The sequence below is a fragment of the Physeter macrocephalus genome, chromosome 19 (genome assembly GCF_002837175.3).
Source record: "Physeter macrocephalus isolate SW-GA chromosome 19, ASM283717v5, whole genome shotgun sequence".
Classification (NCBI taxonomy): Eukaryota; Metazoa; Chordata; class Mammalia; order Artiodactyla; family Physeteridae; genus Physeter; species Physeter macrocephalus.
The window spans coordinates 7,147,773-7,164,310 of NC_041232.1; the positions used below are offsets into that span (position 1 = coordinate 7,147,773).

At 51.5% G+C, this 16,538-nt stretch overlaps 1 protein-coding gene and 1 pseudogene across 2 annotated transcripts; one reads left to right on the forward strand and one right to left on the reverse strand.

Moving 5' to 3' along the window:
* LOC102985487 (lactoylglutathione lyase-like) overlaps positions 1 to 1,494 on the reverse strand; it is a 29,822-nt pseudogene extending 28,328 nt beyond the window's left edge.
* Positions 1,495 to 3,107: 1,613 nt separating this feature from the next.
* CRYBA4 (crystallin beta A4) lies at positions 3,108 to 15,604 on the forward strand. Of its 2 annotated transcripts, none has more exons than XM_055080540.1 (6): positions 3,108 to 3,119; positions 9,837 to 9,887; positions 10,551 to 10,669; positions 11,541 to 11,682; positions 13,540 to 13,682; positions 15,290 to 15,437. In XM_055080540.1, exons 1-6 carry the CDS (start codon positions 3,108 to 3,110, stop codon positions 15,435 to 15,437), a joined length of 615 nt encoding a protein of 204 aa, XP_054936515.1. The 2 variants fall into 2 exon arrangements, with proteins under 2 accessions (XP_054936515.1, XP_007101981.1); XM_007101919.2 differs by lacking the exon at positions 3,108 to 3,119 and adding an exon at positions 9,214 to 9,235 and having other exon boundaries at positions 15,290 to 15,604.
* The last annotated feature ends 934 nt before the right edge of the window (positions 15,605 to 16,538 follow it).

Below are 16,538 nucleotides of genomic sequence, written 5' to 3' on the forward strand. Positions count from 1 at the left end.
GCCTGAAAACCCAAACTGGCCACATCCGGCAGCTTCTGCTCCCAGCTGGGCAGTCTGAGGGTGGGGCTGAGGTTACCAGCCTACCCTGGCCCAGGGTAACTTGGCTAAACTCACAGGGCAACAGGGAGAGTAAATAATCCTCACTGCCACCTGCCATGTTTGGGCACCCCCAAAGTGCCAGGCCCATGCTGCGTTATCACCTTCAGACCTTAGAATAATCCAGTGGAGGGTAGTGGGGACCATTACTCTGCCCATTTCGGAGATGAGGAAACTGAGGCTTGGACACTGAACAAGGCAAACAGGGGAGCTGGGACTCAAACCCAGACCTGTCTGACCTCAAAGCTTATCTCTGCTCTTTGTATGCTGGGTGTACAGGCTGACCACACTCCTTGAGGGCTTTTTTGCTGGAGAGACAAGAGGCAAGGGGGCCCTGTGGGTCTTATCCGGGGGCTGGCCCTGCACCCTGAGCTTGGTGCACAGGGGCTGAAGTTGGTGCAGCCACTATGTCCAAGGGACAATTATTCTTGTTTTATATGGGGGTCACTAAGGCCCAGAGATGCCCAGAGAGTTAGGGGCAGGCTGTGGAGCATGGTGATGAAAGCACTAGAGATGAAACTGATCAAGCTGAGTTGAACCCAGGCTCTACCACTTACCACTAGGTGACTTTGGCCAAGGGACTTAACCTCTCTGAGCCTCGGTTTCCTCATCTGTCAAATGGGAATAAGAATCACCCCTACCTCATACAGCACTGTAGGATCATCTAGGTAAAGCCCTCAGTCAGTGCCTGGCACTAATGGGTACTCAACAGATGCTTATTATTACCTTTGAGGCTGCTTGTTGTCCAGGAGAGGGGACAGCTAATGGACACCTGCTCTTTGGCCTCCTCCTGCTATCAGTGATGGGCAGGGTTCCTTCTATAGCAGAAAAAACATCTCTCTGGAGCCTGGAATCATGACTTACTGTCAGTGTGACCTTATGCTAATCAAATCACCTCTCAGAGTCTCAGTTTCCTCACCTGTAAAATGGGAAGGAGAATCATACCTCTCTTTCCTCCCTCTTGGGTTTGAAAGAAGTACTGGAAATAATATACAGTTGGCCCCAGTATCCACGCATCCTACATCTGCGGATACGGAGGTTCGGCTGTACTACGGGGACTTGAGCATCCGAGGATTTTGGTATCCACTGGGTATCCTGGAACCAATCCACCTCGGATACTGAGGGATGACTGTATGTGTCTCTAATAGCATGGTGATAGGCACGGAGTGGAGCGGGTGGCCAGGAAATGGCAGCTACGGTCGTTTTCTTATTACTTTACTAGGGCTGTGGGAGTGCCCTTCCACTGCCCAACACTCACGGTCCTGAGGTGACAATGAGGCTGCGCACTCGGTCGAAGCCGCGGTCTCCCAGGTTCAAGCACTCCCCGGAGAATTCCACCCGCCGGCCCTGGAAGTTCTCCTGCTCAAAGACCACCAGCTGCAGGAGAGAAGCCCCCATGCCAAGGGGGCAGAGTGAGCGGGGAGAGGCTCCAGGTCAAATATGCATTAAGTACCTATGTAAATAAGAGCAGGCTGTGCCCAGATCACACGAGAGCTTGCCATGAGCCAAGGTCTGTGAACTTAATATCTGTACCATCTTTAGGAACTGATGGATCTTCCTTCCAGGCCGTTATCTGTGCTCTTCCTCCTGTCTGGAATGCCTTCTTCATCACATATCCCCATCCTGGAGCTCATGTCCCCTGTCCTGTTCTAGGCGCAGATGTCACCTCCTCCAGGAAGCCCTCCCTGATACCTTCTCCCTGGGTGAGCTTGGTTGAGTTCCCCCCCCCCACTGTGCTCATCCCATGGGCAGCACAAGTAACACACTACACAGTCACTGCTGCTTTGCTTCTGGGTATCTCTATGCACCCCTCTCCCCTTTCACTCAACCCTTCCAAAGACCAATGGGGTGAATCCATTTCTTTATCTCCAAGCCCCAGCCCCTGCCACAGAGCTGATGCTCAGGAAACATTCACCAGTCTACCCACCAAACCATAGGGGAGGCCAGAAGCAGGGGCCCCTGTGTAAACGTGGGCTAATCCCCTCCTCTCACTAAGCATCCAATTTTGGTTTTCATCTGTTTGTTGTCCCAAGTTGGGACAACGTTGCCATTCACTTGAACCGAGGCAAGTGGATGCCTTCTCTTGAGCCTCAGTTTCCAGCTGTAAAAGGGAGAGAGGTTCACATACCCTTGACCCAGCCCTTCCACTCCTACACTTATCTGCCCAAGAGAAACTCTTGCAGGTGACATGGCTAAGAACACCCTGACCAAGCCGTTCACGACAGCAAAGCTACGAATCACCCAGGAGTGACGGTCACACTCTGAAACATCACACAGCAACCAAAACGAATGACCCACAGCAATGCACAACAGTATCAGTGACTATTAGAAATCTCATAGGAAGTAAAAAGAAATCTCATAGGAAGAAAAAAGAAAAACGAAAAATCCAGAAAGATTACATATGGTATATTTCAGTAAGTTAAAAACAAATAAAATACACATATATACTTTTAAAGGAACAATGCATCAAAGTACATAAAAAAGCAAGCAAGCAGATGATGGACGGGTGAGGATGGCAGTTGCCTCGCGTAGGGGAGGAGGGAGGTGGGCTCACGGGACGGTGGGGGGCGGGTAGGGGGCTGGAGAGGTGGGAACGGAGTGGGGCGAGAACACTTTGAAGTTAGATTGAGCATGTTTACCAAGTCCTGGCTTTTCACACAAGTGGTGGGTTTGCAGGTGCGTGTTGTATTATTAAAAATTAAACTGAAATTAACCATTAAATAAGCGACTACATAAATAAAATCTGGCCGGGGTGGACTGCATGACAGCCTGTCATGAACCAAGGGTGGTGAAATGACCCAGTTCTGTGCACCCGAGGTTGAAACCCAACCCAACCCAATCCGAGGGGACCGGATGCCTCGCTTTCCAGGAGCCCTTTCAGCCTGACCGACCGCTTGGAACACTTTTCTAGAGGGTCTGAGGCCGGCCTTCTGCCCTGGAGGACCTCCTGGGACAGCCGTTTCCTGCTGCTAAGCCAGCCCGCTTTCTCTCCTTCTCCATCTATTTCTTGCATGCGACAAACTGTAAGCAGGTGCAAGCCGGTTGGGCAGACTGGCGGGGAAGGGAGCGGAGGAGGGGGAGGAAGAGGGAGGGGAGGGGTAAGGGGAGGAGGGAGAGGAAGCGCGAGGTGGAGCCCAGCCACCCCGCCCCCAGGTCCTCACCTTGTAGCTCCCGGGAGGCTGGTCCCCTTTGGCAGCGGGCACCCGCTGGGCTGGAGCCTGGGCGGGGCCGGAGCCCGGGGCTGATCCTGGGGGCGGGGCCCCCTTCCCCTTCCCATCAGGCCCTGGGTTCACCGCAGCTGTTGTCGAGGCCTTGGCCGCTGGCTGAGACATGGTTCCCAGCTGCAAAAGTCTGTAAAGAACCCTTCGGCCTGGGTTCAGTCAGGGATGGCGCCCCCAAGCTGCCTCCCCGGCTCTCATCCCCCATCACCCTGTGTGCTCAGGCTTCTCTGAATTCATCTAGTGTTTCTCCTTCCAAAACAGAAGCCTGGAAGTTTTCTGTCCCCATCTCCCTTTGCCGTCGAGGAGTTCCTGTCTGGGGACCACTCATCCCTGTGATGCTTTTCTCCAGGCTTCAGACCCTGCCGGTGCCTCCACCAAGCCGTGTCCTCGCTGTCCCCCTACTATGTCCTTCCTTTGCCACCCCCCCGGAGTCACTTATCATGCTTCTTGGCTTGGGCAACCTCAACTTGCCTCAGCAGATTCATAACAAGAAGTCCCATTTGGGAAAGCCTAAGGGAGGCCAGGCTCTGTTACATTCATGAATGAAAGCATCTGTCCCTCACCGTAACCTCTTATCTCCTCTGAGCAATCTGAGGCTGGCAACCTCTTATCTCCTCTGAGCAATCTGAGGCTGGCGGCGGGGCGGGGGTGGGGGGGTGGGGGGGGTGACCTGCCCAAGCCCACATAGCTACTAAGCAGTAGGACTGCAATTTCAGTGCAAGCAGACAAACCCAGCAACTGGGCTTTGCCATTTACTTATTCTGACTGATTCGTCCTTCCATCCCCAGCACCTGGCTCAGCACCTGGCACACAGGAGATGCTCAGTTAACGTCTGTTCAGAGGTTGCATGAATGCATGTTCCTCTCTCCTTTCCCAGTCAAACTGCTGCCTCTGGTACCGCCTGGGAACGGGTGTGTGGGTGCAGACACAGGCCTGGGACTGGGGCGTAAAGGAGGCTCCAGGAGGACGTGTTTAGCCCATGGCAGGGTTCTAAAAGGAGGCTGTGGCTGTGTAGGCTTTGGGTGGAGAGGACTTTGCTCAATTCCAGTGGTTCCTCATTACTTTGGGGTCATGGACGCCTTTGAGCGTTTGAAGAACGCCTTGTCCTTGTCCCCAGGGGAAAAAAATGCCCCCTTTAATTTTGGAGACAATTTCCAGGGGGCTCCAGGACCCCCTGATGGTGCAGATCAAGACCCTCTGGCAGTGGATTCCTGAACACTTTCTGTAAGAAAGAGCTGGTTGGGGCAAGCAGATTCCTCCCTGCGTCTCCCCCTGAGAAAGACTGTGGTGACTCTGGGGTGCTCTGCCCACAATGGGCAAGGCCACACATCTGGGCCCCATCTGTGGCTTCCAGACGCTTGCTTACCCCCACCCTGACCCCGGCCAAGTCAGTCTATGAATCAACATTCCCCTCGGCTGGTAGCTGGGTCCCTTCCTTTCTGGACATGTGCTCATTCCTTCAATATTCTCTCTCTCCCCTCCCGCCCCCACCCCCCCGGTTTCCCCTCCCCCTCCCTCTTGCTGCCTTCCTGTTTATTTCTGTTTTTACTTCTCTCTCTGCCTATGCTTCTGTCTCTCTTTCTGTTTCTCTCCCCAGTACCTTGCTCTCTTTATACCTCTGCATCTCTCTCTCTATCTGTTCTTTGTCTTTCTTCTCTTTCTTTTCCTCCCTCCCTCTCTTCCTCTCCCTGCCTGTCTCTATTTTTATCTTTTCTCTCTCTCTCTGCCGTTCTCCTGATTACCCCATCTCCCTGACTCTCTTCTGTTCCTGCTCTCTCTGCCTCCCCCTCTCTCTGCCTCTGTCCTGTCACCTCCCCTCCCCTGGGGCTCTTAGCTGCGGTGGGTCCCCTCTTACCTGGGGCCCTGCTACTTCCTGCTGGAGGGCAGGCAGGAGGGCAGGCTGGTGCAGCGGGTGACAAGGGGCCGACCCCCCATTTTATAGTCTGGCAGACACCAGACCCTGTGGTCTGTGGCACAAAGCGGGAGCTGGCTCAGCAGGCCCCAGGCAGAGAGTCAGGGGCCTCAGAGCCCTGACCCTGCCGGGTTCCTGCGAAAAGCAGCACTTTCCATTGGGAGCCCGGCAGGCACAGCAGAAACCCTGGCCAGTAGCCACATTGCCTCGCCTCTGCCCAGCCTCTGCCCAGATGCCGCTCTCACAAACCCCGGCGGGGGATGGGCCCACAGGGTCCCCGCTGGCTGCCAATCCCGGGGCAGGGAAAAGGGGAGCCCCCAGAAGGTAGGGGACCTGGGTTTGAGTCCAGGCTCAGCCACTCTGCACTGTGTGGCATTTGGCAAGTCTCTATGCCTCGGGGCCTCTGTGTCTGCAGTTATCAGTGGCACAGGTATCCCTATGGGGTGCTGCACAGGAAAGAAGGGGACCGTGAGTAGCGCTAAAGGCAACACCCCTGCCCTCTGGTCAGTTCCCAGGACAACCCACCTTATTTGGCATTTTCATCATACCCATTTGGCAGATGAGCAAAACTAGGGTACAGAGAGGTCAGAGTCAGGAACTGGCCCGGGTAAGGGGGAGCTAGGGAAACCAGGTTGGGAGAGAGAAATAGGGAGACTGATTGCGAGAAGTGGAGAGCGACAGAGAAAGAGAGATGATGGAGATGGACATACAGAGGGGCAGATGGACGGTGATGAGGAGAGAGACAGAGAGAGAGAGAGAGAGACGGATGTCAGGCAGAGCAATAAAGAGTCAGAGCAATGGAACAGATGCCAGAAGTCACATCATTCAATCCCCCCATGTCACAAATGGAGACACTGAGGCCCGGGTAGAACAATGGACTTCAACAAGGTCACACAGGGCGAACTCATAGTGGAGCCAGGGCTGGAGGGACCCAGGGGTGCTGCTGGGCCAGGCCAGCCTGCAGTCTGACTCCCTGGCCCCAGGTGGTGGTGGGGCGGGGACAGGGGATTCTGCATAGGTTTTTGCTTCTTCTATGGGGGTCCAGGAACCCAGATTCCCCGTGGAGCCCAGCTGCGCCTTGAGGTCACCGTGGCCTGGGGCCAGCTCTGCCTTCTGACCTTCCACCCCCGCCTCACTTCCTGGCCTCCCCCTCAGCCTTTCATCCTGGGCCAAGGCCTGGGAGGGGGCCAGCGACCGCAGGATGGGGCAGCCACTGTAATGGGGCCCAAGATGCCTGTGGTAGGGGCCACCCACAGGTCTGGGTTTCAAGGTCAAGATGTCTGGGGCAGTTCCATGATCCCCGTGGTAATGGGCTGCCAGCCAAACAGTGAGGGCAGGGGTAGGGGGTGCTCGGCCCCAGGCTGGATGGCTCCACTGGGAGCATCTGACTGACTTGGCTCCTATAATCCTCATTATGATGGTGGGGACTCTGAGATTAATCCTCTTTGCAGATGAGGAAACCGAGGCAAGTCCCTTTCCCCCCTCTCAGCCTGTTTCCTCATCTGTAAAATGGAATTGGGAGTCACATCTTTTTTTTTTTAATTTGTTTTTCTGATGTGGACCATTTTTTTTAAAGTCTTTATTGAATTTGTTACAATATTGCTTCTGTTTTATTTATTTATTTTGGTTTTTGGCCACGGGGCATGTGGGATCTTAGCTGCCCAATCAGGGATCGAACCCACAACCCCTGCATTGGAAGGCGAAGTCTGAAGCTCTGGACCGCCAGGGGAGTCCCAGTCACATCTTTTGAACTCCTGAACCCAAGCTCTTAAAAACGATGCCCTCCTGTATTTAAGAGTAATCATGTTCCCCAGCTTTAGTGAAATATAAATGACACACAACATAGTGTAAGTGTAAGGTGTGCCATATGTTGATCTGATACATTTACAAATTGCAAAATGATGGCTACCTCCATCCCATCACATAGTTACCATTTATTTTGTTGTGGGGAAAACATGTAAGATCTGCTCTCTAAGCAACATTCAAGTATATGATACGTATTAGCTATAATCACCATTAGGTGATAATACAATGTACATTATACATTGTACATTAGGTCCCCAAACTTGGTTATTCTTATAACTGGAAGTTTATACCCTTTGAGCACCATCTCCCTGTTTCCCCCACCTCCCAGCCCCTGGCAGCCACCATTTTACTCTCCACTTCTCTGATTTTGTCTTTTTTTTTTTTTTTTTTTTGTGGTACGCGGGCCTCTCACTGCTGTGGCCTCTCCCATTGCGGAGCACAGGCTCCGGACGCACAGGCCCAGCGGCCATGGCTCACGGGCCCAGCCGCTCTGCGGCATGCGGGATCCTCCCGGACCGGGGCACGAACCCGTGTCCCCTGCATCGGCAGGCGGACGTGCAACCACTGCGCCACCAGGGAAGCCCTGATTTTGTCTTTTTAAGATGCCATATGTAAGTGAAATCATACAGTATTTGTCTTTCTCTGTCTGATTTATTTCACTTAGCATAATGCCTTCAAGGTCTATCGCAAATGGCAGGATTTCCTTCTTTTTCAAGGCTGAATAATATTCCATTATATCTATATACCACCTCTTCTTTATCCGCTCATCCATTGATGGATAATTAGGTTATTTTCACTTCTTGGCTATTGTGAATAATGCTGTAACAAACATGGGAGTGCAGATATGTCAATAGTAATTTTTTTTTATTAGCAATGATGATGACAATGATGATGGAGACACATGATGAATGTTATGTTCCCGGCAAAGCTCCAGAACAGCAAGTGCTGTTCACGTGTAATTCACACTTACCCTCACAATACCCCTATCTCTTAGGCTAAACCCAATTTACCTTGTTATACCCATTTTACATATGAGGAAACTGAGGCTCAGAGAGATTAAGTAACATACTCAAGGTTACCCAGCCAACAAGAGTGGGACACAACCCCAGGCAGTCTGGCTACAGAGCCTACATTCTTAGCCTTTCGTCTTCATGGCAACCTAATATTAAAGTTATGCATTTGATAGGGCTACATTTAACCCTCACAGGAGGGAACTAATATTGCCATTTTAAATGCCATGAGCTGACATCGGACATCCTCCAGGTCACCCAGAGCGATCTGGTTTCCAGCCGTGCTCTTTCCCGTGCTGTGAAAGCCCCCTCTTAGGCCAACTCAGAGGGTGGGAGTGTGGGGAGAGGGCGCACAAAGTGAATTCTACAAAGCCTGGATATTCAGCAGGTGCGGTACAGTTTGCAAAGCGTGTTCACACCCACCAGCTCCTTCATTCTGCCCACAGGGCCCTCTGGACTCCTCTCCGAGCTTTGTGGGCCCTGGAGGCCCTGGCCCAGCCACCTTTCCTGCCTGTGTCTCTCTGCTCTCCTTCAGGGACCCTGAACTCCAGCACCATCAGGCCACCAGCCCCATATTCCTACCTCTGCAGCTTTGCCTAGCAAAAACATTTCCTTCCATCTCACTTTGTACAAATCCTCCTCACCCTTCAGAGCCTAGTTTCAATGCCACCTCCACCATGAAGCCTACCCTGATTGCCCCCACCGGAAGAGGAAGGGACCTGGGAGGGGGAAACGTATAGGCATTTGTTGAATGTCTGTTCCAGGCATGTTACATAATCTCACACCAGTCCTGTGATATAGCTTGTTCTTGTCCCATTTTCCAGGAAGAAATAGGGGAAACGACCTGCCCCAGGTCACACAGCTAGGAAGGACGAGGTTTTTAGACTCTGTGCCAACCGCTCGTTATCCTTCTCCAGTCAGGAGTCCCATGGAGCTGATTAAGGCAGACCTTCCTCCTCTTGCCTTCTTCATGGGTAATCCCTGAGTGGGGGCAACCTGACCTTTCCCTCCCAGCCGAAGCCAATGCTGCTGACACCTCTCTATTGGAGTTCCAGCCAGGGCTGGCTTTTGTTCCCGTCGCTCGCTTGCTGAGTCAGGGCTCTGTCCCCCAGGGGCCCTCTCTCCTCCCTGCCTATAAGAGCCTGACCTCCGCTGGTGCCAGGTCTGGCATGTTCTCTGGGTCCATCTCGGTAAGTCCCAGGCTCGGAGAAGGGATGGGATCTGAGCTCTGGGTGAGCATCCTGGGAAGGAGGGGAGCCCAGGTCCGCAATCCTGGGGACATCACTGTGCCATCCTGAATGCCATCCTCATCCTAACCAAGGCACCCTAGCTAGCATCCAGACATCAAGACCAGTACCTGCAACCCCCATTTAAAACCAGAATTATTCCTGCAATCTTGTTGCCTCAACTTCCACTATTAGAGTTCCCTTTTTGGGTCAGATGCTGTCTTTGGGAGGCTCTCTTAAGCTGAGCACCTTGGTTCTTGCCTGGGGTGAAACATCCGCCCACCAGCAGCCACGGAAAATTTCCCATAGTGAGCAGATAAAACAATACAGAGCAAGGCTTAGAGGAATGGGACCCAGAATGGGCACATTTTGAGACAGCGGTAGGATGGAAGAAAAGGAGATGGTATTGGTCACAGATGGAAAGGGTAGGAGAGGGACAGGCCAAAGCCGCACTTTGCCCCCAACCTCAGGCACATCTGGACCCCAATCAGCCCAAACTAGGCTTCAGCCTCAAGGAGGGGAGCAGAGTCAGGGCAGAAGCTTATCACGTTCTTCTCTTGTGTAGGAAACAAGCAACATGTCTCTGCAGTGCACCAAGTCAGCGGGACACTGGAAGGTAGGAAGAGGCATGGGAGGGGGGCGATGTCTGGGAAGTGGGAGGGCACAGGTCGAACCCAGGTCCTGGGGACCACCGCCCCCACCTTCATTGAATCCCCACCTCACCCCTGGCAGGCGGTAATGAGGGCCCATTTCACAGAGGATGCAATCAAGGCTCCAAGAGGGAGAGGGTCTTGCCCAAGTTCACACACTGGGGTCTTGATTTGAACTTGTGTCTTATGGTCCCAAATTCAACGGTCTCTCTGGCAGAGATGGCAAACTGGTAATGGCACATAGTCTCTGGGCATGATTTCTTTGACTTCCTCTGTGTTAAAAAAGAAAAAAAAAAAAAAAACAAACCCAACCTTTGAGTTTGTCATCAGCCTTTGAAAACATGGAAGGTCCACAGAAAAGTCCAGATATAGGGGTTGTCTTGGGAAATTGAACAGTTGGTCGCATTATCATGTGGCAACAGTAGGTGGCGCTGAGCAGACGCCCCCCACTTCCACAGGGCCTGTTGTGCTCCTGGGTTCTCAGCCCTCACGCTCCTTTCCTGGCCCCTGGAGTCATCTGAGTTTACAATCCCTGCTTTACCTGATCTGCCCCACCCTGAGTCCTGGGGTGAAGCCCTAACCGCTCATGGGACTCTGATGCGCGTCTCCATCTTTTCTCTCCGGCACAGATCGTGGTGTGGGATGAGGAGGGTTTCCAAGGCCGGCGACATGAGTTCACAGCTGAGTGCCCCAGTGTGCTGGAGCTTGGTTTTGAGACTGTGCGATCTCTGAAAGTGCTGAGTGGAGCGTGAGTCCAGGGGGATTGGAATCGGGGTGGGGGAGACAGGAAGTGATCTAGAGGGGGGTGCTGGGACTTTTATATGTTCTAGATGTTATCTTCCCAGGCTCTAACTGTACCGGTGTGCCTTCCTTGGGTCTGAGATGCTGGGGAGTGTGCAGGATGGCAGTGTAAGGTCGTGCAGGTTGTGCACTGCTCAAACGTAAGGGTCGCCGTTCACACAGAGCCTTCCCACTGGATGAGGCAGCCCCGCGGGGGCAGACCTTTAAAACCCAATGTTGGGTCTGAAATGTCCCTCTTAGGCAAAAATCAAAAGCCAATATCACTCACCAAAAGTAGAAGGTAACTATAACTAAATATAGTAAAAAAAAAAAAACCAAAAAAACAACTAGCATTCTGTAGTTGAACATTGTTGCCTGACTGAGGCTCTGAGCATGAGGTATGTTTTGTTAAGAGAGAGAGAGTAATGAGATGGCCAAGGCTTAAGTCAGCATGTGGTCAAGCCTCATCTACATGGCCTAGAGGGACACGTGCAAGAGTGCCAGGTACCTGCACGGAGCCGGTCCCCTACCTACAGGATGCACAGCGAGGCAGTGGGCTACTAGGTCTAGATTGGACTTCTCCATGTCGACAGGTTGGATGTTTGGGGCCGGGTAGTTCTGTGCTGGGTGGCTGTCCTGTGCATTGGAGGATGTTTAGCTGCATCCCTGGCCTCTACTCACTAAATGCCAGCTGCAAAACCCTCTGCTCCCTCCTCCCTGCATGACGACTAAAAATGCCTCCTTGGGGGACAAAGTCACCCCTGCCTGATAACCACTGGTCTAGAACTCAGGGTGGGGGGGCCTCTTAAACTCTTGTACTCTCTACCCTCTGTCCGCAGGTGGGTGGGTTTTGAGCACGCCGGTTTCCAAGGGCAGCAGTATGTGCTGGAGCGGGGTGAGTACCCGTCCTGGGATGCCTGGAGTGGCAACACGTCCTACCCCGCCGAGAGGCTCACCTCCTTCCGGCCTGTGGCCTGCGCTGTGAGTCCTGCCTGGGCCTGGGGGGGCCTGAGCCCCTCCAGTGGGGGTTTGGGAACCAGATGTCCCGGAGTTCAAATTCTCATGTCACTGCTTCAAGCTGTGTGAGGTGGCAGTCCCTCCCCTGAGCCTCAGTCTCTTCATCTTGAAATGGGGCCACAGTACCTATGTTGTGGGGCAGAAGGATGTACGTATAGCGTCTGGACAGAGCCCTCCACAAACATTCTGCCCATTGCAACTTTGGTTTTAATATGAGCTCCTCCGTGTTTTGTGTGCTTCTTTTCATGACTGACGGACAACGGGAGAGGCCGGGTGCCAGAGATGGCAGGGCAAGTGAGGAAGGAGCGTTCTATTTCTTGTTCCTATTTCATTATCAGTGTTCTTGATTTTATATCTTTGCTACTGTTTACAGAGCATGGGTGGAGGCGGGCATTATTACTCCCATCTTACAGATGAAAACACTGAGGCTTGGAAAGGTGTACTTTTTCCCTTCAAAAACAACTTTTATGGATTTTAAATCACATGGCACACATATTTATCACCTAAAGTTCAGGGGAAAACCTGATATGGCCGAATAAGAAAATAAAAGTCACTTTATACCCACACCTCTGAGACAGAAGCTCACTGTTATCAGTGCTGGAGATTTCCTTGGTCTTATATGCTACCCACAGATTATATCTGCAGTGTTGATATCAGTATCTATGTCTAGATCTGTATATCCATCTGTATCTATATATCTATACATGCGTATCACTCGGTTATAAAAACTGAATCATAACGAACCTAAAGTTTGGAAACCAGCTTTTCTCCCTCTGCAAGCATATCACAATCACGCTCCCAGATGATTAAATCTCACCTATGGCATCATTTTCCATAGCGCCCTAGTATATCATTTGGTGAATGTTCATTGGTTTCACAAACGGCCCAGGCGTTGCGCCAATACGGGGACTCGGAAGGACTCTCACAGGCGCAATCCCTGCCTTTACCCAATTTACAACTTCTGGTTTCATTTCGTTCTCAAAACAATCCTGAAACGCAGATGTGGTTAGTTTCATTTTAGAGATGCGGAAACAGGCTCAGAAATGCTGTGTGACGTGTTTTTGGTTTTTTAAAAATAAATTTATTTATTTATTTCTGGCTGCGTTGGGTCTTTGTCGCTGCGCGCGGGCTTTCTCTAGTTGCAGCGAATGGGGGCTGCTCTTCGTTGCGGTGCGCGGGCTGCTCACTGCGGTGGCTTCTCTTGTTGCGGAGCTCGGGCTCTAGGCACGCGGGCTTCAGTAGTTGTGGCACGCGGACTCAGTAGTTGTGGCGCACGGGCTTAGTTGCTCCGCGGCATGTGGGATCTTCCCGGACCAGGGCTCGAACCCGTGTCCCCTGCATTGGCAGGAGGATTCTTAACCACTGCACCACCAGGGAAGTCCCCATACTTTTTTTCTTTAGATGATTAAGCTCAGTCAGCTGCTAAGTGGAGAGTCAGGATTCGAACCCAGATCTCCACACCCTTCTGTTAACCGTAGTGCAATATCCCAGTGTACCATCTGATCCTCTGTTACCGGGTATTCAGGTTGTTTTTTCCCTTCTCTTCCCCCTTCCCTTCCCTCTCCCGCCCCCTCCTGTTATCAACAAGGCTTCTTTTTTCCTTGATTATCTTCTTTGTGTAAATTTCTGAAACAGGAATTTCTGGAAGGACAAGCAGTACACCTCTTGTAAGGTTTCTGGTGCCTGTTGCCTTACTGTACTTCCAGAAAGTTTCAAGGAAGGCTGATTTTGGAGACAAGAACAGGGGTGTAGGGGCCAGCAGAGGCTCCTGGGTTTCCGACTGAGGACCTGATGCTCTGACTTTGTTCCCTGTACCTGCAGAACCACCGCGACTCGAGGCTGACCATCTTTGAGCAAGAGAACTTCCTGGGCAAGAAAGGAGAGCTGAGCGATGACTACCCCTCCCTCCAGGCCATGGGCTGGGATGGCAATGAAGTGGGCTCCTTCCACGTCCACTCGGGGGCGTAAGTGGATGCAAGGCTCTGCTTGGCAGGGACAGAGAGGATGTTGAGAAGGATGGGAACACCTCCTGTGAAAACAGTATGCTGGGGGCTTTGGGGATCTGATGCCCACATTCCAGAGGAGGGTACTGAGGCCCAGGGAGCTATCAGGCAACATTTCTGGGATTGCAAGTAGTGGACACGCAGATCACACTGATATTAAGCTCAAAGGTTATTTATTGGCCCCTGTAACTAGCTTCAGGCACAGCTGGATCCAGCTGCGACAGTAGGGCTCTGTCTTTCTCCCCCTCTTGCTCTGCCTGCCTCAGTGTGGCTACATTCTTAGGCAAGCTCTTCTCGTGTGAAGATAAGATGGCAGCTTCATCCTTATATTCCAGCCAGCCCCAGGGAAAGAGAGTGTCTTTTTCTCAGTGATTCCACGAAAGGTTCCAGGAAAGGCTCTCATTGGCCCAGCTTGGGTCACGGGTTCAACTCTAAACTAATCACCATGCCCACAGGAATGGGGTGCTCTGGTTGGCTAGACCTGGTCACATGCTCATTGCTAGAGTGAGGATTTTCCCACATTGACTGAGGCAGGTGGATGTGACAGGGTCTGTCACCGGAAGAGGAGAGGATGGATGCCCAGCGGTAGACTAACAGATGTGGGTTAAGGAACTTGCTCCACATCCAACAGCAGGTAGGTAACTGAATCCAGCTTCAAGCCCAGGACTCACTGACCCTTCCCACCCTTTTCACCCAGGGGATGGCTGAGGCGTGAGATCCTCAGTTATATAGGATATGAGAGTCACCTTCTGAGGTACCCCTTGGCTCCTGGCTGGAAGGGGCAAAGGTGGGAGGTAGGGTTACTTTATTTTTTTAGTTTTCTCGGGAAGCACCAGAGGATCTTGTTTCAGAGTAGGATGGACCTCTTGTGATTCTTGAGTCCACTTCCCTCTTACAGAAAGGGAAAGGGAAGCTCAGAAAACGAGACACCAATCCTTATCTAGTCCTGAACAATGCAGGGGTCGATGAATTGAAAGAATAGCCTTTTCCTTGGAAGTACCCCTGAATAAGGCAGGAGGGAGAAAGAACAAGACTCCCCACTTCTTTCTCCCTCCATCCATCTCTCTCTGTCCTTTCCTTCCTTCCTTCCTCCCCTCCCTCCCTTCCTTCATCAAATATTTATTGAGCTCCTCTGTGCTGAGTATCACGTTAGGCACTAGATAATGATGAACCAGGCACACACACCCCCACACCCAGGAGCTTCCTGTTGGCAGAGGAGCCTGACATTTTTACAAATCATCTGTTAATTACCTAACTACATGAGTGCTACAAAGGTACAAAAGGGGACTGTCAGACCGCCCTGATGAAGTGATGACTGAGATGAGACCTGAAGGAGAAATCCAACTTAACCAGGCAAACAAGGGTTGGAATGGTGTTACTGGCAGAGGGAAAAGCGTGATCAAAAGGGCCCAGTGGTGGGGAGAGCAGGGCACATTCTGGGCAGGAATGCCAGGGAAGGAAGTCCAGGATGGCTGGAGTGTGTTTGCAGCATGGGGTCCCCTTGTCCCTGTCCTGATCACCATGCTGGTGCCTCTTCAGGGTAACAGTCTGCCTCTTCCCTTTTCCAGCTGGGTTGGCTCCCAATTTCCTGGCTACCGAGGTTTTCAGTATGTGTTGGAGTGTGATCACCACTCAGGCGACTACAAGCACTTCCGGGAGTGGGGCTCTCATGCCCAGACCTTCCAGGTGCAGAGCATCCGAAGGATCCAGCAGTGAGCAGTGAACATGTGCTTGTCTGGAGCAGAGGAGCTTTGGAGGCTGTTACGTGCTCTCTCCTCTGCCTCCCCCTGTAACCCGTACGACCCCAGCACCCATGTGGGCCAGTCCATGCACAGTCAGCACGAAAAACTAAAAGTAATTAAAAAAAAAAAAAGTCTAGGGTTAGCCTGTGGTTTTCAATTTTATTAATCCCTTCAAAGAACCAACTTTTAGGGCTTCCCTGGTGGCGCAGTGGTTGGGAGTCCGCCTGCCGATGCAGGGGACGTGGGTTTGTGCCCCGGTCCGGGAGGATCCCACATGCCGCGGAGCAGCTGGGCCCGTGAGCCATGGCCGCTGAGGCTGTGCGTCCGGAGCCTGTGCTCTGCAACGGGAGAGGCCACAGCGGTGAGAGACCCGCGTACCGCAAAAAAAAAAAAGAACACAAAAAAACGAACTTTTAGCTTTGTTGATTCTTCTCTGTCATTTGTGTTTTATTTTACTGAGCTTTGCTCTCATCCTTAGTGTTTCCTTTCTTCTATTTACTTGGGGTTTACTTTATTCTTCTTTTTTCCTGCTTTTAAAGGTAGACTCTTGGGTCATTAATTTTGGCCCCTCTTTTCTTTCCCCCCAGTATAGTCGTTGAGAGCTATAAATTTCCCTGCAAGTACTACATTAGCTGCTTCCCAGAAATTTTGATTTGATGTGTTTCCATTATCATTCAGTTTGATATTTTCTAGTCTCCCTTGATTTTTTTTCTTTGACCCATGGGTTAAAGGTGTGGTATATAAATATTTATTTTCTAGATATTTTATTGGGATTTTCTAGATATTTCACCGTCATTGATTTGTTATTCACGTCCATTGTAGTCAGAGAACATACTCAAGATTTCAATATTCTAATGAATGGAAACTTATTTTATGGCCCAGCTTATGGTCTATTTTTGATAGACTTGAAAACTGTTTAAATCCTGCAGTTGTTAGCTACAGTAAGTCCTCTACATACAAACCTTCAAGTTGCAAACTTTCAAAGACGCGAACGTGCGTTCATATGTCCGATCACGTCAGTTAGTTCACGTGTCTGGCGTACATTGTCACGTGCGTGCATCCTCTACAAGTGGTT